At 41.3% G+C, this 20309-nt stretch overlaps 1 protein-coding gene across 1 annotated transcript in view; it reads left to right on the forward strand.

The window, feature by feature from the left end:
• LOC137544299 (multidrug and toxin extrusion protein 2-like) overlaps positions 1 to 20048 on the forward strand; it is a 204465-nt gene extending 184417 nt beyond the window's left edge. The window contains exons 17-18 of the mRNA XM_068265355.1: positions 19703 to 19725; positions 19759 to 20048. Coding sequence (XP_068121456.1) covers positions 19703 to 19725; positions 19759 to 19917 — 182 coding nt within the window. The 3' untranslated portion in view covers positions 19918 to 20048. The remainder of the gene's footprint in view (positions 1 to 19702; positions 19726 to 19758) is intronic.
• Positions 20049 to 20309: the final 261 nt, after the last annotated feature.

The raw sequence follows: 20309 nt of genomic DNA on the forward strand, positions 1-20309 counted from the left end.
AAAAGATGTGAGATTTTGGAAAGTGAAATAGGGAGGCAATGAAATCCTATGGGGGATTTTACCAATTTTGGACCCCTGTAACTCTGGTTTTCAGAGATGTAGGGACCCCATCTTTGGAATCCAAGTCTAACAATATGTCTTCTACCTGCATGAGACATTTCGTGAGATTCAGACTTTGCTAACGGCCATTGCTGCGATTTATGTACGTCACCATCAGTAGCATTGAAATAGCCCAAATAAACAGGTTTTTGTGACCCTAGGCTAGGACCTCTTCGGCCTAGGGGCCCGAAACTCACCAGTCATGTTCCCCCTAAGGGTCCCTACAATGCTAGAAAATTTGCCACTGCTGAGTAATTGCCCTTTGAAAAGATGTGAGATTTATGAACTGTAAATAGGAGGCCCAATGAAAGCCTATGGGTGATTTTACCAAATTTGGAGCCCTGTAACTCTGGTTTGCAGAGATGTAGGGAACCCATCTTTGAAGCCCAAGTCTAACAATATGTCTTCTACCTGCATGAGACATTTCGTGAGATTCAGACTTTGCTAACGGCCATTGCTGCGATTTATGTACGTCAGACTCGCCACCATTGAAATTGCCCAAATAAACAGGTTTTGTGACCCTAGGCTATGACCTCTTCGGCCTAGGACTGCATTGAACGCGACCCACGCATTGTGCGCATTCTGGACAACACCAATTACTGGGTTTATACCCTTCTGGATCCACGGTACAAACACAATGTTCCAAAACTACTTGAAGAAAGAGCCAGACAGGTCAAAATGGAAGAATACCAGCAGGCCCTTGTGGAGACTTTAGAGAGGAGATTGACATCCTCCCCCTCCTCTAGCCAGTTGTACGCCGACAGACTGACTTCCGCAAACCCAGGACGACCAGGAGGGCAGCAAACAACACAAGCCGCAGCTAGTGCCCAAAAGGGAATGGTATCGGCAGTGTCCTTGGAGTGGGAAAATTTTCTGACACCCATGCAGCAGCACACAGAACAGCAAGCGTGCAGATCCACCTCCAACACCGATCGCCTGGAGAAGATGGTCAAGGACTACATGTCAGATGGCGTAGCTGTGTTGAACAATCCATCTGCACCCTTCAACTATTGGGTATCGAAGCTAGACACCTGGCACAAACTGGCAATGTACGCAATAGAGGTGCTGGCTTGCCCGGCAGCCAGCGTTATGTCGGAACGCTGTTTCAGTGCTGCCGGAGGCATCGTCACAGATCGGCGGCGTATCCGCCTCTCCACAGAAAATGCAGGCCGTCTGACTCAAATTAAAATGAATCAATCCTGGATTGGAAACGACTTCGCAACACTCCCGGACCCCAACCAAGTAACATGAACAATGAACATCTGTGATGGGTTAGCGTTTCCGGTCCCTGTTTATTGAACCTCTCATCTGTATTACATTTATGACTGCATGGCGACAAAATGCAAATTGCTATCCGCACGCTTCTTGTCCTCATGCAAGGCCTGGGTTGTTGTGTCTCAAAGCGTGGCCTTCTCCTCCTGCGCCACCCTCCTCCTGTTCCATCACGTGTGCTGCTGCTGGGTTAGCGTTACCGGTCCCTTTTCCTGGAACCTCTTATATGTATTACATTTATGACTGCATGCCGACAAAAAGCATGTTACCTGTGCAAAGAAAACAGACATTTCCCGCATTTAAAAGACAGTTTTCCCTTTGAAACTTTAAAATCGATTTTCTCAAAAACTATAAGCTCTTTTTGCTAAATTTTTTTCCCTCTTGTACCCACTCCCAAGGTGCACATACCCTGTAAATTTGGGGTATGTAGCATGTAAGGAGGCTTTACAAAGAACAAAAGTTCGGGTCCCCCATGACTTCCATTATGTTCGGAGTTCGGGTCGAACACCCGAACATCGCGGCCATGTTCGGCCTGTTCGGCCCGAACCCGAACATCTAGATGTTCGCCCAACACTAATATTAGCCTGGCTTAGCGTTGCCGGTGCCATTTTCAGGAATATTTCAATTTTATTATATTTTTCAATGCATGGCGACAAAGTGCATTGCCTTCAGTATCCAATTTGGCCTCACGCACGGCCTGGGTTGTGTCTCAAAGCGTGCCCTTCTCCTCGTGCACCTCCTCTTCCATCCTGTGTGCTGCGGGGTTAAGGCTCATTCACACATCAGACTATAGTCTTTGGAAAATGAAAGATCACAGACCAATCTTACCACCCTTCATGTAGTATGAGAGCCATGCTTACACAGTCTATTCTATTGAGCTGAACTCCCCATCAGAAAAAAATCTTTGCAAGATGCTGTCAAAAACCTGAGCGGTTTTTGCCTTTTTCATGATTGCTAACTCAGTAAAGGACCAGCCCTTAAAGCATTGCTATCATATAAATCCGGCATAGTGGGGTCTGCACCCTCTATAACAGTAATTATAGATTGACGGTATACCTTGAAATGAATCAGAGCACTCAGTATATGATTTTATATAAAAAATTGTATTTGCTTATCATACAGCATATATACAAAATATGAACAGTTCCAAGTAGTGTTTCCTTATAACAGTATTCCATCTTATCAAGGCTTTAGAGCCAAGCAATTATCAATCATCTAAGTACATTCAAAAAAGAATATAACAGTTGTGTTATGTAGAATAAGATCAAAAGTAGTCTCATCTGTATCAATAGCTGTGTAAAACTTGTAGTAATCTTCTTAAAGAAATAGCATAAAAAATAGCTTCTAAAAAACTTCTTGCTAACATCTTAATAAAACTTAATGCTGAAAAATTAATAAAGTAAATCACCAGAATATTAAGCATATTACCCCTTCTCTGTCATCTCTTCAGCATCTAGAACCACGTGTGGGAAGGTAGCTTCTGCCTCATGTGTCTTCTCAGGAGATTGTTGGGCTTCTGCAAACTATGAGCTTTCAGGCCCTACTTTTATAGGGGTTGGAGGCAATATGGCTGCCTAATCTGGACTTTCCCTGAATCCCAGGCTCTGATTGGCTAAAGCTTTCGTGCGTCAATGCTTTATCATGTTTTGATTACCTAAGTCACAATATTATTGTTTATAAATTCTTAATCACCTTATCTTGTGGGAATTAACGTCATTTGGAGTGCTTGACATTTAATATAGGTCATTCCTGACGCACGTAATTAAAAATGGACGTCAACAGCCATCTTGTCTGTTGGCTGACCCAGACATGGAGACTAAACAATGTCATTCATGACGCATTTCTGATAAAGTGTTCCCTGTTAATTATGTTGGAATGTCTTGGTACTTCCCCAGACATGAGATTGGTCAGGTTGACACTGTAACCAGACCTGTGAGAGCCTTCAGCAATTTAAGGCTTATTGAAACATACAGGGCTTCTAATATACTTATTTAAATATAAAGCTTATTATATAATTCTTCTTAAAACAATTAATCATATAAGAAATAATTGCATATTAAATCTTAATAATATAAAATTATTTTCCATATATTTGTCTTTCTGATGAAGAAATAAATATCTAATTTCAACCGGCAGAGGTCAGGCTTTCATAACAAATAACAAACAGTATTAATAATGTTGATTTCATAAGACCGCCAGGTGGCATCATGGAATGATCTTTAACTAATTGGGAAAACAACTTCTTTGTTTAATATTTATATAACTTGTTCCCAAAACATCATGTGTTATCAGCTTTCTGAGACTAGAGCACGTCAACAATTCTTCCAGAACCATAACAATCTCACGAGAATGTCTTACTGTCTCATCTTTCACGGGTAGAATACAGCTTACATGTTTCAAAGTAATAGATTCTATTATATAGGGTTTAACAATAACTATTCTTTTCTTTAGAAGGACTGTATTGATCATTAATATTTAGATTAATAATATCTATGTGTAATAATTATGTGCATTTATAATTACTGCAGTAATGTAAGTTTTAAACCAGCATTCTGTCTTACACATACTGTGCAGTCTAACCTTGACATTAACAAAGAATGTTTTGGCTTCTTGTAACCAGTACATCAACAATCTTCCAGCTTGCAAGTTAAAATCTTCTAAGCTTTACAGCCTGGAATATGTTCAGATGTCACATAGCAATATTTTAAAGAAGTAACCCAACTTTACAGTTTACAATGAAATTTTGTATAGAACATTAAAGCTTAAACCATACACTTATGACAGCTTTTTCCTGCATAAATAAAACCGCTAGAATTCTGACATCCCCCCTTGCAGGAAAATGATGGCAGATGATTAGCGATCTCCGTAGTTGTTATATTTCTCCGGAAAAAAAAAATCTATAATCAAAATTAAAAGTAATGCAATCTTTCATTCATGCAAAACCTTGCTCATTAAGTAGCGTTGTCAGCTGTGTTGCCAGCCTGACAATAAACTCAATAGTAAAATTAATATCTTCTCCAATAAACATATTTTGCTGGTCTAGATATGGCTATAGTCTTTGTATATAACATATGTATGGATTCACCCTTAAATTTGTAGTTTCTATCACTGTGGTAGCTTGTGTAGATATGTAGGAAAATTCTAGGCATGTTTTTCACCCATTAAGACATGTGGTAAAACCTAAAGTTCAAAATGTATAAACAGGAATTATACCGTTCATGTGGCCCCTAGGTTCTTTTGAACACAATACATTCAACATTTTATTGTTAGCTTACAACAGGTTAATTAGTTAGTTGGTTAGTATTATGTATTAATACAGTTAATTACACCTTTCTTATACCACAAGGTTTCTTTCACAAATGGTATGTAGTAAAATAAAGTATGTGTAGTTTACCAGCAGAATCCCATAAAATATCATTTTTCTATTTAAATATAGATATCATATCAAAATGTAGGCATGGAAAAGTTCTTTAGCAATTCAAATTGCAAGCTAACTAGTTGCAGTAGCTGTTTTCAAATATAGTCTCAATAAAACATATATATTAACATCTCATTGTTGAAGTTGCTTCTCCACTTCATGTTTCCAATATTTAGGAGTGATTCTCTCTCTTGAATTAATCAGGATCTTTACTGTTGAATTAAAAGTCTCTTGAAACTTATGTTGTAGACTGTCAGCATTCTTGTATGTAAATCTTGCATGTTTACTTCCGCAAAAAGTCAAATGTGATAGATTATCTTGTAGATTAAGTGTGATATACGATTATTTTCTTGTTAAGCACAGTCTCTTCTCATGACAATATTTAATGCAGTTACATACTTGATCCTGGATATGTCATGTGTAGATCTTCTCTCTGATGGAAGTAATTCTCCGCACTAATCATTCATTAGTATTGGAATCAATAGTCATTCAGAATTTTCTTTTCTGGAAACTTCTTTTACAGGTATCATATGTTTCATATAGCTTTCAGTCTAGTGTCTGTAATTCTTGTATACAACATGCAGTTCTCATGATAACATGATAGGATCCCCCCTTGTGCCGCTTTACAGCAATCTAGTACCAGTCCAATGTTTTACTAGCAGTGAAGTCTGCCACTTTAGCTCATTATTGACAGTTCAGGTTGTTTAGAACATTTCATCTGTAATATTATCAATAGTTTCGCAAATAACTCTGTTTTCTGAGTTGACTATGGCTAGTCATCTTGCATCTTTAAATCTAGTGTATAAGACAGTCTTTGCATATCATGGCACTTGAAGGCTTTTCACTCTCTTAGTTTCTTCAGTACTTCTCTTGTATATATAGGGATTAGGTATTTAATTGATATTTGAACTGTTCTTGCTCTTTAGGTCATGTAGCGGGTGTTCCTCTTGTTATGGTGCATCTTCTTTTCCACCATCATGCAATAACTTGTATGCTAGAACCAGTCATAGGGCAATTTCATTTGTCCCAGGATGCTTTCTTGGAACTTGAAAAGGATGAGTAACAACGGTCATCTACAAGTTGTATTATTAAACGGAACGTTGTATTATTTTCATTATCAGTCGGGTTGCAATTTAGTACAGTTTCATTCACTATGCAGAGCTGTGTGCAGATTTACGATAGTCCCTTGCTGAACATATCTTTTCACCATTTAGGATATTTTCATCTCTCTTGGGATGCAAACAAATGTTAAACTGTCCTTTATTCTAGTGAATTGGATTTTCTCTTTTAATTGTCCATGTATTGCATATTTGAACGTTTCTGAAGAATATTCTTCTTAACTTCATATGAACAGTACAGTAGTGTAGGGGTTAGTGCTCTCGCCTTGCAGTGCTGGGTCTGAGAGGAGTTTGTATGTGCTCTCTGTGTCTGTGTGGGTTTCCTCCGGACACTCTGGTTTCCAACTCTTCAGATAGTACTGGAATGGCTAGGTTGGGCATCCTCTTCAAGGATAAAGGCTATATGAGCAAATCCAGCAGTCACTCTTGTTCAGGCGCTGGGCATACTGTTGATGCATCAAGTTCAATTTATTTTGAAGTCTTCCTTGTAGTTGCAAAGTTCAGCTTTTTGTAGTCATCAAATGTATCAGGTACAGCAAACCCCATTGTATGGGTTTTTTTGCGGATAATTGATATTGTCCTCAGCACCTTTGAGAAAAAATAAAAAGGAAGAGGAGAGAAGGGAAAAACACAAAAAGTAATATGCAACATTCTGGTGAATTTTCAGCATAAAAAAAAACTAAACTAACTACTACTACTACCTTCCCACTTGTGGTTCAAAAAGAAAAATATTATTGATGCTATATGGTGCTGGGTGCATTCTTACTAGTTTGCTCTAGTGTTCAAACTTATAACAGCAGTTTCCTTCTCTTCTTGCTTATGTCTTTTCTTAAGTTCATCTTAGTTTGTCTTTTAAAAATCAAAGTAGTATTATCCATTTTCTGTAAATGTTGAGATATTTCTTCTCTTTAAAAACTGTTCATGTTCTTCTTCTGAAAATAAAAAACTTTCACGTTTAAGCTGTGTATTAAATCCATTGATAGCATATCATACATGTCTTCATTGGTTGCTTCATGTGTGTCGTGGCTTTTATCATAGCTTGACATCAGTAAGTCCTTGTCCATGTACAAAAACATTTTCTCTTGTTATCTGTTGTTCATCAATTTAGTTATCTGTTGTCCTCAATGTCACACTTCTTGAATAGAGTATTCATCTTGAAACTGTTCTTCTTGAACTTCGTCAGTGAATTACCTAAGGCATGGATTTTTCTTCCAGTCTCTTGGTGTACATAACTTCTTTTCTCCTTCATGTATTTAAAAATCTTCATCAATCTAGGCTTCATTCTTCACATTAGGCCTTTAATCATCTTGTACATGTAATGTAGTTTAGTGCAGTCTTCTGTATTATTCGCTTGATTGCTGTGTGTCATTATTGTGAACAGTTATCTCCTTGTTTCTCCTGTAGTATGGCTTTCTTCCTGTAACTTCTCATAAGTCTTTATTGCATCTGCTTCTGTATCTGTAGCATGGTAGTATATCGCTGCATAGGTAGAAAAATCTATATCTTCCACATCTTCTTCATATACGGAATCAAAAATAGAATATCTATGTATATTTATCAGTCTTTTTCAAAAACTTTACATTGGCTGTCTTCTTCTAAAACTGGGTGATCTTGACATCTTAGTCTTGATCTTGAAATCTTGATATGATGTAACAGTCTCTATTGTAGTTTTAAATGTCCATCAAAGTCTTCTTTCACTCATCTTCTGGTATTTTCTATATCAAAAATCTTGTCCTCTTCTAGTTCATCAGATTTATCTGTAAAAACTGAATATCTCCATCTTGTAATGCTCTCTCTTCACCCACCTGATAATCTCATTTATCTTTTAACCTGATGTATTCTTCTGTCTGGTCTTCTTTTCTTGTATTCCTTCAGGCCCACTTTTCTCTTAGTTTTGTCTCGATCTTCTCTCAGCTGGTGCGTCAACTAGTGTTGGGCGAACATCTAGATGTTCGGGTTCGGGCCGAACAGGCCGAACATGGCCGCGATGTTCGGGTGTTCGACCCGAACTCCGAACATAATGGAAGTCAATGGGGACCCGAACTTTTGTGCTTTGTAAAGCCTCCTTATATGCTACATACCCCAAATTTACAGGGTATGTGCACCTTGGGAGTGGGTACAAGAGGAAAAAAAAATTTAGCAAAAAGAGCTTATAGTTTTTGAGAAAATCGATTTTAAAGTTTCAAAGGGAAAACTGTCTTTTAAATGCGGGAAATGTCTGTTTTCTTTGCACAGGTAACATGCTTTTTGTCGGCATGCAGTCATAAATGTAATACATATAAGAGGTTCCAGGAAAAGGGACCGGTAATGCTAACCCAGCAGCAGCACACGTGATGGAACAGGAGGAGGGTGGCGCAGGAGGAGAAGGCCACGCTTTGAGACACAACAACCCAGGCCTTGCATGAGGACAAGAAGCGTGCGGATAGCATGCTTTGTACCACCATGCAGTCATAAATGTAATAAAGATAAGTGGTTCAATAAACAGGGACCACGCGGCAACGCTAACCCAGCAGCAGCACACGTGATGGAACAGGAGGAGGCGCAGGAGGAGAAGGCCACGCTTTGTGAGACACAACAACCCAGGCCTTGCATGAGGACAAAAAGCGTGCGGATAGCATGCTTTGTACCGCCATGTAGTCATAAATGTAATAAAGATAAGAGGTTCAATAAACAGGGACCACGCGGCAACGCTAACCCAGCAGCAGCAGCAGCAGCAGCACACGTGATGGAACAGGAGGAGGCGCAGGAGGAGAAGGCCACGCTTTGTGAGACACAACAACCCAGGCCTTGCATGAGGACAAAAAGCGTGCGGATAGCATGCTTTGTACCGCCATGTAGTCATAAATGTAATAAAGATAAGAGGTTCAATAAACAGGGACCACGCGGCAACGGTAACCCAGCAGCAGCAGCAGCACACGTGATGGAACAGGAGGAGGCGCAGGAGGAGAAGGCCACGCTTTGTGAGACACAACAACCCAGGCCTTGCATGAGGACAAAAAGCGTGCGGATATAGCAGCAATGCTTTTTGCCGCCATGCAGTCATAAATGTAATACAGATGAGAGGTTCAATAAACAGGGACCGGAAACGCTAAACCATCCCAGATGTTCATCGGTCATGTTACTTGGTTGGGGTCCAGGAGTGTTGCGTAGTCGTTTCCAATCCAGGATTGATTCATTTTAATTTGAGTCAGACGGTCTGCATTTTCTGTGGAGAGGCGGATACGCCGATCTGTGATGATGCCTCCGGCAGCACTGAAACAGCGTTCCGACATAACGCTGGCTGCCGGGCAAGCCAGCACCTCTATTGCGTACATTGCCAGTTCGTGCCAGGTGTCTAGCTTCATGCCCGGTTTCAGGTCCAGCGGTGCCAGCCACAAATCCGTCTGTTCCTTTATTCCCCTCCAAATTTCCTCCCCTGTGTGCTGCTTATCCCCAAGGCAGATCAGCTTCAGCAACGCTTGCTGACGCATGCCAACAGCTGTGCTGCACTGCTTCCACGATCCTACTGCTGCTGGTGCTGGGTTAGCATTTCCGGATGAGGTACAGCTTTGAGATGCGTTGGAGGAGAAGGAGTCAGAGAGGTAGGTGCTGCTGTTGTTATCCAGCTGTTTGCGGCGTGGGCAACACCCGCGCCGTAGCAGGTGAGGAATCGCTGCCAGGCTCCACAAGGTTCACCCAGTGCGCGGTAAGGGAGATGTATCGACCCTGGCCGAACGCACTCGTCCAGGTGTCAGTGGTGAGGTGAACCTTGCAGGCAACGGCATTCTTCAAGCTTCGGGTTATTTAGCTGACCACGTGCTCATGCAACTCAGGCACTGCAGAGCGCGCAAAGTGGTAGCGGCTGGGAACCACGTAACGTGGGATGGCCACTGACATCATGCCCTTGAAGCTGTTTGTCTCCACCACTCGATATGGCAGCATTTCGCAGGCCAGAAGCTTGGCTATGCTGGCTGGCTGTTACTGCCACGGCCCGGGGGTCATTTGCTGGCAATTTCCTCTTGTGCTCAAACATCTCAGAAACAGACAACTCAACCGTAGCGCTGCACACCGAAGGGCTGTTGGTTGTTGTGTTTGATGAACACTGGGAGACCTCAAGAGCACTAGTCCGGAAAGTGACAGTGTCAGCATCGTCTGATGTTTGTGAATGTTGTGAACCACGCAATGGCTGGGCTACTGCTGCTGCTGAGGCGGGTCTGGTGGTGAGTCTGGTGAACCCAAGGGAGGCAGTGTTGCTGGTGGTACCCTGTCCTGCCGCGTTTGCCCACAGAGTGGGATGTTTGGATAGAATGTGGCGGCTCATGCTGGTGGTGGAGAGGTTGTTAATACTTTTCCCCCTGCTCAGGCGGGTCTTGCACACCTTGCAAATCGCCATGGTAACATCCTCAGTGCAGTCTTCAAAGAAAGCCCAGACTTTAACTGGCTGAGGACTCGGACCTCGTGCGTGATGTGCTGGTGCTGCTTAACCCACTGCTGGACGCTTGAGAGGTCATCCAAGTAATTATCTGGTCCTGTTCTTTTGGATCTGTGAGGGTTGTTGTCCTGGACAACATGGGCAGTATTGAGTGGGTTTTCTTGGGTGCTCCCCTGTGGCCTGTACGTGAACCGTCAGGGGAAACACCTCTTCCCTTGCCCCTCCCTCTTTCACCGGATTTCTTCCTCATTTCACTTATCCTTAAAGTACACGCTGACTGGCAGCAGTACAGTGGCAGTACAGAAATGCTATACAGTGGTGGGTGAGCGGTGTACCACTATTGTCAGCAGTGACACAGAGCACAATGCTATACAGTGGCGGGTGAGCGGTGTACTACTGTTCCCAGCAGACACAGAGTGGAAGTAAACACAATGCTATATAGTGTGGCTGAGCCGTGTACACAGAGTGGCATTAAACACAATGCTATATAGTCTGCTATATAGTCACCCCGAACAGGGTGATGTTCTGCAGAACCCAAACAGTGGCAAACACTGTTCGCCCAACACTACTGGGAGGGAACGCAGATTTTAGTACCTAAACACACGATACAACATGTTTTCCGGGGTCGGACTCTGAGGCACATACAGATGGTCCCGATCATCATCCTCATCATACAACTCTTCTCCTGAGTCTGACCCACCCACCACCTCTGCCACCCCAACATCCCCAGACACAGACCCCTCATCGTCCTCAACATTAACTTGGGATGCTGGCCTGAGCCAGACCTCCTCCTCCACATCAGGCCCCATCATCTCCTCAATGGCAGCCCTCATTAATCGCTCTGGCGACGGACTGATGGACACAACGTTCTCCTCCGGGGAGGGCTGCTGCTGACCACTGGCTGCTGGGGTGGATGTTATAGCTTGCGTGGGGCGTTGGCTGTTGCTGTTGTTGGGAGTGCTGCTCACAGCGGAGGTCTCTGGGGAACTCATGTTGAGCTCATATAGTGGTTGACGGTGAGTGGAGTATTACTGATCCCAGCAATATACACACTGACTGGCAGAGTACGCAATGCTATATAGTGTGGCTGAGCGGTGTACACAGAGTGGCAGTAAACACAATGCTATATAGTCTGGCTGAGCGAGCGGTGTACTACTGTTCCCAGCAGAATCAGAGTGGCAGTAAACAATGGTATATAGTCTGGCTGAGCGGTGTACACAGAGTGTCAGTAAACAATGGTATATAGTCTGGCTGAGCGGTGTACACACAATGCTATATAGTCTGCTATATAGTGTCAGTAAACAATGGTATATAGTCTGGCTGAGCGAGCGGTGTACTACTGTTCCCAGCAGAATCAGAGTGGCAGTAAACAATGGTATATAGTCTGGCTGAGCGGTGTACACAGAGTGTCAGTAAACAATGGTATATAGTCTGGCTGAGCGAGCGGTGTACTACTGTTCCCAGCAGAATCAGAGTGGCAGTAAACAATGGTATATAGTCTGGCTGAGCGGTGTACACAGAGTGTCAGTAAACAATGGTATATAGTCTGGCTGAGCGGTGTACACAGAGTGTCAGTAAACAATGGCATATAGTCTGGCTGAGCGGTGTACACACAATGCTATATAGTCTGCTATATAGTGTCAGTAAACAATGGTATATAGTCTGGCTGAGCGAGCGGTGTACTACTGTTCCCAGCAGAATCAGAGTGGCAGTAAACAATGGTATATAGTCTGGCTGAGCGGTGTACACAGAGTGTCAGTAAACAATGGTATATAGTGTGGCTGAGTGGTGTACACAGAGTGTCAGTAAACAATGGTATATAGTCTGGCTGAGCGGTGTACACAGAGTGTCAGTAAACAATGGTATATAGTCTGGCTGAGCGAGCGGTGTACTACTGTTCCCAGCAGAATCAGAGTGGCAGTAAACAATGGTATATAGTCTGGCTGAGCGGTGTACACAGAGTGTCAGTAAACAATGGTATATAGTGTGGCTGAGTGGTGTACACAGAGTGTCAGTAAACAATGGTATATAGTCTGGCTGAGCGGTGTACACAGAGTGGCAGTAAACACAATGCTATATACTCTGGCTGAGCGAGCGGTGTACTACTGTTCCCAGCAGACACAGAACAGTAAACAGAATGCTATATAGTGTGGCTGAGCGAGCGGTGTACCACTATTCCCAGCAGACACAGAACAGTGAACAGAATGCTATATAGTGTGGCTGAGCGAGCGGTGTACCACTATTCCCAGCAGACACAGAACAGTGAACAGAATGCTATATAGTGTGGCTGAGCGAGCGGTGTACTACTGTTCCCAGCAGACACAGAACAGTACACAGAATGCTATATAGTGTGGCTGAACGAGCGGTGTACTACTGTTCCCAGCAGACACAGAACAGTACACAGAATGCTATATAGTGTGGCTGAACGAGCGGTGTACCACTATTCCAAGCAGACACAGAACAGTGAACAGAATGCTATATAGTGTGGCTGAGCGAGCGGTGTACCACTATTCCCAGCAGACACAGAGTGGCAGTAAACAGAATGCTATATAGTGTGGCTGAGCGAGGTACACAGAGTGGCAGTAAACAGAATGCTATATAGTGTGGCTGAGCAAGCGGTGTACTACTATTCCCAGCAGACACAGAGTGGCAGTAAACAGAATGCTATATAGTGTGGCTGAGCGAGGTACACAGAGTGGCAGTAAACAGAATGCTGAGCGAGCGGTGTACTACTATTCCCAGCAGCGACACACAATGACTGGGGGGGACCCTGGCTAGCGTGGCTGGAGCGCGAACTACCCTGCCTGCCTACCCAAAGCTAAACCCACAGACAAATGGCGGAGATATGACGTGGTTCGGGTATTTATTTACCCGAACCACGTGACAGTTCGGCCAATCAGAGCGCGTTCGGGTCCGAACCACGTGACCCGTTCGGCCAATCACAGCGCTAGCCGAACGTTCGGGGAACGTTCGGCCATGCGCTCTTAGTTCGGCCATATGGCCGAACGGTTTGGCCGAGCACCGTCAGGTGTTCGGCCGAACTCGAACATCACCCGAACAGGGTGATGTTCTGCAGAACCCGAACAGTGGCGAACACTGTTCGCCCAACACTAGCGTCAACCAGTGGTTGGAGTTGTTAAAGAAGTAAAAGTACGGCTTAGTCCTCACACTTCTCTGGTTACTCCAGTTCCAATTGTTTCTTCTTCAGCTGTTTTCAGATCAGAGCTTCTTATAACATAGCCTCATCAAATGGCTTGTCTTCATGTTGATGTCTTTGCATAGTCTTCTAGCATGTAGCTTTCATCGCTTTATCTAAGCGGGTTTCTTCTGGGTGCCTGCAAGGAATGCTTGTTTGGAGTCTTCTTTGGTTCAGACAAAGGAGATTATCTTGTGAGACTTCCAAGCTTCAATAGCAACATTTTCAATTCTTCTTTAGTGAAACCTTCTTAGTATAATGTAGTCACAAAAATAGAGTCTCTTGATGCTTCTTAATAGGATCTAGCCTCAAAAATGAGTAGAGATTTCCCCCCTTGAGGCTAGGACTATAAAAATGAAAAACCTTCTTGTTTAACGGTCACTTCTGTATATTCATGCGTTACATCTCAACATGGCAGCTGCTATATTTGAGTCTTCATCTCTCTTTTAGCTTCTCATGGCAAATAATTAAAAACAAACAAAAAAAACTTAAATCTTCACTAGTGCATTCTTCTTCTATTTCCTTCTAGGCATAATTGTTGATTAACTTCTGTATAAAAAGACTGTAGTAGTCCTTTTTTTTTTTTTCTTTCTTATCTTCAACAAAAAAAACTCAGAAGTCATATAAAAAAATCTTTCATTTGTAGTCTGAGAGAGAAAAAAAAAATCAAGTGTCATATCTCTTTAAGTCTATTTCTGAATGCATGTTGTGTTGCTGCCTGTTTGAGGATTGTCTTGTCTTCTTCTGTGTCGGCATCTAGTAGTGCTAACCACACACTAAAGATTCTTGTTCTCATAAAAAAAAAATAACAAAAATTAAAATAAACATTTCTTCTTACATCTCATTTATGTCTGCTGTAACTTGTCTTGTGTCTGCAGTCTTCTATATTTAAAGAGCCATACATCTTTTAAACAGGATTTTTCTCTTTTTTTTCAAAAAAGTTATTTATAGGAGCTTTTGCTTTCATCACAAAGTCTGTTCAATTCTCTAGTATAAAAAACAATTTTAATTCTCTTGATAGTAGGATCTCTTCACATATAAAAAATGCTCTTTGTTTGACAAAAACTGCTCTCTCACTCTTCTTTTTCACTGAGCTTGTCTCAAAATGTTTTCTGCACTTCTAAGGTAGCCATTTTCATAATGTATAGCTATATACTCCTGCTTCAGTATGCTGCTCCAATGTAATCTGCTTCATTTTGTCAGAAAAGTACATGTAGCGCTATTCCTTTTCTTAGGTTCAATAGGTCAAAGTATTTATTTTCTCTTCTAAGTCTTTTCATAGACTATAAACTGAGTGTGCTCATTAGTAATTCTCTTCTATGAGATTTTAAAGCATAAGAATATCTTCCTTCTTTGCTTTAGATTTTTGGATGCTTCATATGCATATCCAACTCTATATTTGAGTATATAAGTACTTTTTTATTCTCTTATCGCGATAGAAAACTATGGTCTATATTTCCACCATAGAAAGTATTTTTCAAGATAACAATCAAGGTAACCATCAACTGTTGGGCGCCAACTGTCAAAAACCTGAGCGGTTTTTGCCTTTTTCATGATTGCTAACTCAGTAAAGGACCAGCCCTTAAAGCGTTGCTATCATATAAATCCGGCATAGTGGGGTCTGCACCCTCTATAACAGTAATTATAGATTGACGGTATACCTTGAAATGAATCAGAGCACTCAGTATATGATTTTATATAAAAAATTGTATTTGCTTATCATACAGCATATATACAAAATATGAACAGTTCCAAGTAGTGTTTCCTTATAACAGTATTCCATCTTATCAAGGCTTTAGAGCCAAGCAATTATCAATCATCTAAGTACATTCAAAAAAGAATATAACAGTTGTGTTATGTAGAATAAGATCAAAAGTAGTCTCATCTGTATCAATAGCTGTGTAAAACTTGTAGTAATCTTCTTAAAGAAATAGCATAAAAAATAGCTTCTAAAAAACTTCTTGCTAACATCTTAATAAAACTTAATGCTGAAAAATTAATAAAGTAAATCACCAGAATATTAAGCATATTACCCCTTCTCTGTCATCTCTTCAGCATCTAGAACCACGTGTGGGAAGGTAGCTTCTGCCTCATGTGTCTTCTCAGGAGATTGTTGGGCTTCTGCAAACTATGAGCTTTCAGGCCCTACTTTTATAGGGGTTGGAGGCAATATGGCTGCCTAATCTGGACTTTCCCTGAATCCCAGGCTCTGATTGGCTAAAGCTTTCGTGCGTCAATGCTTTATCATGTTTTGATTACCTAAGTCACAATATTATTGTTTATAAATTCTTAATCACCTTATCTTGTGGGAATTAACGTCATTTGGAGTGCTTGACATTTAATATAGGTCATTCCTGACGCACGTAATTAAAAATGGACGTCAACAGCCATCTTGTCTGTTGGCTGACCCAGACATGGAGACTAAACAATGTCATTCATGACGCATTTCTGATAAAGTGTTCCCTGTTAATTATGTTGGAATGTCTTGGTACTTCCCCAGACATGAGATTGGTCAGGTTGACACTGTAACCAGACCTGTGAGAGCCTTCAGCAATTTAAGGCTTATTGAAACATACAGGGCTTCTAATATACTTATTTAAATATAAAGCTTATTATATAATTCTTCTTAAAACAATTAATCATATAAGAAATAATTGCATATTAAATCTTAATAATATAAAATTATTTTCCATATATTTGTCTTTCTGATGAAGAAATAAATATCTAATTTCAACCGGCAGAGGTCAGGCTTTCATAACAAATAACAAACAGTATTAATAATGTTGATTTCATAAGACCGCCAGGTGGCATCATGGAATGATCTTTAACTAATTGGGAAAACAACTTCTTTGTTTAATATTTATATAACTTGTTCCCAAAACATCATGTGTTATCAGCTTTCTGAGACTAGAGCACGTCAACAATTCTTCCAGAACCATAACAATCTCACGAGAATGTCTTACTGTCTCATCTTTCACGGGTAGAATACAGCTTACATGTTTCAAAGTAATAGATTCTATTATATAGGGTTTAACAATAACTATTCTTTTCTTTAGAAGGACTGTATTGATCATTAATATTTAGATTAATAATATCTATGTGTAATAATTATGTGCATTTATAATTACTGCAGTAATGTAAGTTTTAAACCAGCATTCTGTCTTACACATACTGTGCAGTCTAACCTTGACATTAACAAAGAATGTTTTGGCTTCTTGTAACCAGTACATCAACAATCTTCCAGCTTGCAAGTTAAAATCTTCTAAGCTTTACAGCCTGGAATATGTTCAGATGTCACATAGCAATATTTTAAAGAAGTAACCCAACTTTACAGTTTACAATGAAATTTTGTATAGAACATTAAAGCTTAAACCATACACTTATGACAGCTTTTTCCTGCATAAATAAAACCGCTAGAATTCTGACAATGCTGCACACACAGATGCTGTACAGACACAAAAGATCAGTATCTGCAAAAGATCTGTTCTTGCATTCATAGTCTATGAGATCTGCAGATCATCATACACACCTTGTTTAACTGACATTCATCTGCAGATCAGACAATCATCCTCAGATCTGAAAATCCATCCTGGTGGATCTGATCTGCAGATCTCATAGACTATGAATGCATTTTACAGGAACGGATCTTTTGCAGGAACAGATCTTTTGCAGATACTGATCTTTTGAATGTCTACAGCCTCTTTATGTGCAGCATCTTGCAAAGATTTCTGTCTGATGGGAAGTTCAGCTCCATAGAATAGACTGTGTAGGTATGGCTCTCATACTACATGGAAGGGGGTAAAATTGGTCTGTGATCTTTCATTTTCCAAAGACTATGATCTGATGTGTGTATGTGGCCTTAGCGTTGCCGGTCCCATTGGTAGTACTAAGACAGCTTTCCAGGATCTCATTTGCCCCCCACCCCCACCCCCCATTGATTTGCATTGGGTTCGGAATTCGGCCCGAACATGCTGAATATCGGGGCGACGTTCGGCCGAACCGAACCTGAACATTTTGGTGTCCGATCATCACTAATTGCCAGCAATCAGCAAAATGCTGCAGCACATGTAAACCTATGGGATAACACTGTGGCAATTGAGGCACAATTGCAATTTCCGATGATCGCAAACGCACTGCATGCAGCATTTTTCGTGCAATTGCATTGTAATTCTCATTTACTGGAAGGAGAATTACGAAACGCAGTTGTGGAAAAAAATCACAGAACATTCTAATGGAAAATCACGTATTGCGATTCGGAGAAGGGGCGTAGACTGCCATACATTGTGGCAAACAAATCAAGAGCACTCTGATCTGAATCTGATCAGAGAGGGATCGAATCCCCCCATAGATGACACACAAATTTTCAATAGATTTCCACATTAAATCTATTGAAAATCTATTGAACTGCAGCAAAGCACTGTTTGATACAGTGCAACGTAATGGACTGTCGGTTGTGATCAACTTACTTCGTTTTTCTTATTAGGAGGTGCTGAAGAAAAGATACGGTACTTCATAGTCAAAGTGAAAAATAAGTAAGGAGAGATAATTTATGACTTAATTGTGTATGAACCCAGTGGCGTAGCTAAGGAGCTATGGGCCCCGCTGCAAGTTTTACAATGGGGCCCCCCCAAGCACTCCGTGCATAACAATTGATACGGCACACCAAAGCCTGCCAATTGCAACTACAGTGTCAAACTTGCTAGAAGGGGATCGGGAACAGTTTGTCAGGGATTACCACTATTCAAAGCATCTATAGAAGTGATTATTATGAGCACAGGACCAATAGAGAGCTAATACCGTAGCTGAGAAAGGGTCTGGCCCCGATGCGGTCGTAACCTCTGCAACCCCTATTGCTACTACTCCCCTGTATGAACCCCATTGTCACATGATACAGAGTGCAGGGAAATTGTCACCTGGAAGTGTTTTGCCGTTGCCCCACTGACAGGTCTGAGCGGTTGTTGTCTCACCACTATGGCCTCTATTCATAAAGCATTCCCGCATGCGGTAATGCTCAAAACAGCTGACTTTACCGAACACTTAGCAAAATGTCAATTCACAAAAGCTGTTACCACATGAAAAGCTACAATTCCTGAGCAGTGCGGGAAATTACCGCCTTGTGCGGTGATTATCACAACACATGTCACTACATGTCAATTCATAAAGATTAGAGCAGGCGGAATGGGAACGGTGAATACCGGCTGTTTAAATAACGCAATAAGCATGCGGATAACAGGCAAGCTAATGGAGACAGACCTCCCAGGCAGCTGCAGTGAGAGCAGCGCAAACAAGGCATCCCAGAATACCAAGGCTGTGGTTTTTAACCCCTTGGGTACCTGTTTTCAGACACATTTCACATCAGAAAGCCTGCATGTGTAACATTTCTTGAAGTACTTCTAAGCTGCGGCAATTAAATAGATTGTTTAGCAAGACTATTAGACAGATTCAGAGGAGATTCAGGGCAAGGAGAGGCAGTTTTTTTTTTAAAAAAATGCACATCTAAAGGGATGCTGGGGCTGCCTCCTTTATAGTAACTCTGTCTCTGCACGGAGAAAATGTAACAACTCAGCCAGCACCGCTAGTTTAGTGCGGGAATTCCCCAACCTTTTATCGCAAGTGTAAACATTTTTATGAATTAGCACACAAAAGTCTAAAATACCAATGCAGTGTTTTCCCTCCAAGATTTTTTTTTTCCGCAAATGTTTTATGAATATTCCTGTATTCCGGAAAGCCTTTTTTGTTCCCTCCTCTCTGCTGCTGCCTGGGAGATCTGTCCCCATTAGCTTGGCTGTTATCCTCATCTTTATCGCCTTTTCTAAACAGATGGTATTCTCCATCCCAATTCTGCCTGCTCTAATCTTTATGAATTGACATGTAGTGACGTGTTGAGATAATCTCTGCACAAGGTAGTAATTTCCCGCACTGCTCAGGAATTGTAGCTTTTCATGCGGAAACAGCTTTTATGAATGGACACTTTGCTAAATGGTCAGTAAAGTCAGCTGTTTTGAGCATTACCGCATGCGGGGATGCTTTATGAATAGAGGCCCTAGTATTCAACATCTGTTGACCATCATACTATATGGCGATGACAAAATTGTTCAGTCATTGGCCAATTATAATTTAAAGTATGTACCAAGCTTTAGTATTCTAGTTATGCTTGTCTGTATTAAAAATATACTTTCCATTTGCAGCTGCAGAGAACAGCACATCTGACGTAATTATATTATCAGAAATCCCCATGGAACAGACTGAAATAAACCAGCTCCCTATACAGGAAGAACAATCTACTCCTAGACAACATTTGCCTATAAGGGATGTGGCTATTCTGCGTGGACTCACTCTAGCTCTGGCTATTGCCATGCTTTTAACTGGAATTCTGATTAAAGTCTGGATATCTGTAGACTAACCAAATCAAAATAAGAGAAACCAGCTTTTATCTGTTCTGTATTTGAAGTGAATGTGAACTCTTTGTTGCCATCATTGATTCATATGTAGGTCCTCTTTGCTCTGTATGTAATAAAGCATCCTCTTCTCGCACCCTTCCTTGTGTGTTTATAAAAAAAGTTAAAAGAGCACAAGCCAGAAAGACACTTTCAACATTTGTATTGATGGGCTATGCACAAATCTGTTTTTCTAATTTATAAAAAATACTATCACATGCAAAACAGTAGGCTGAACCAGGGCTGAACCTGAACCAAGGTGAAAGTGATTTGGAGGCTGCTATATTCATTTCCTTTTAAACAATGCCAGTTGCCTGGCAGTCCTGCTCATCTATTTGGCTGCAGTAGTGGCTGAATT

This window comes from Hyperolius riggenbachi, chromosome 2 (assembly GCF_040937935.1).
Source record: "Hyperolius riggenbachi isolate aHypRig1 chromosome 2, aHypRig1.pri, whole genome shotgun sequence".
Taxonomy (NCBI): Eukaryota; Metazoa; Chordata; class Amphibia; order Anura; family Hyperoliidae; genus Hyperolius; species Hyperolius riggenbachi.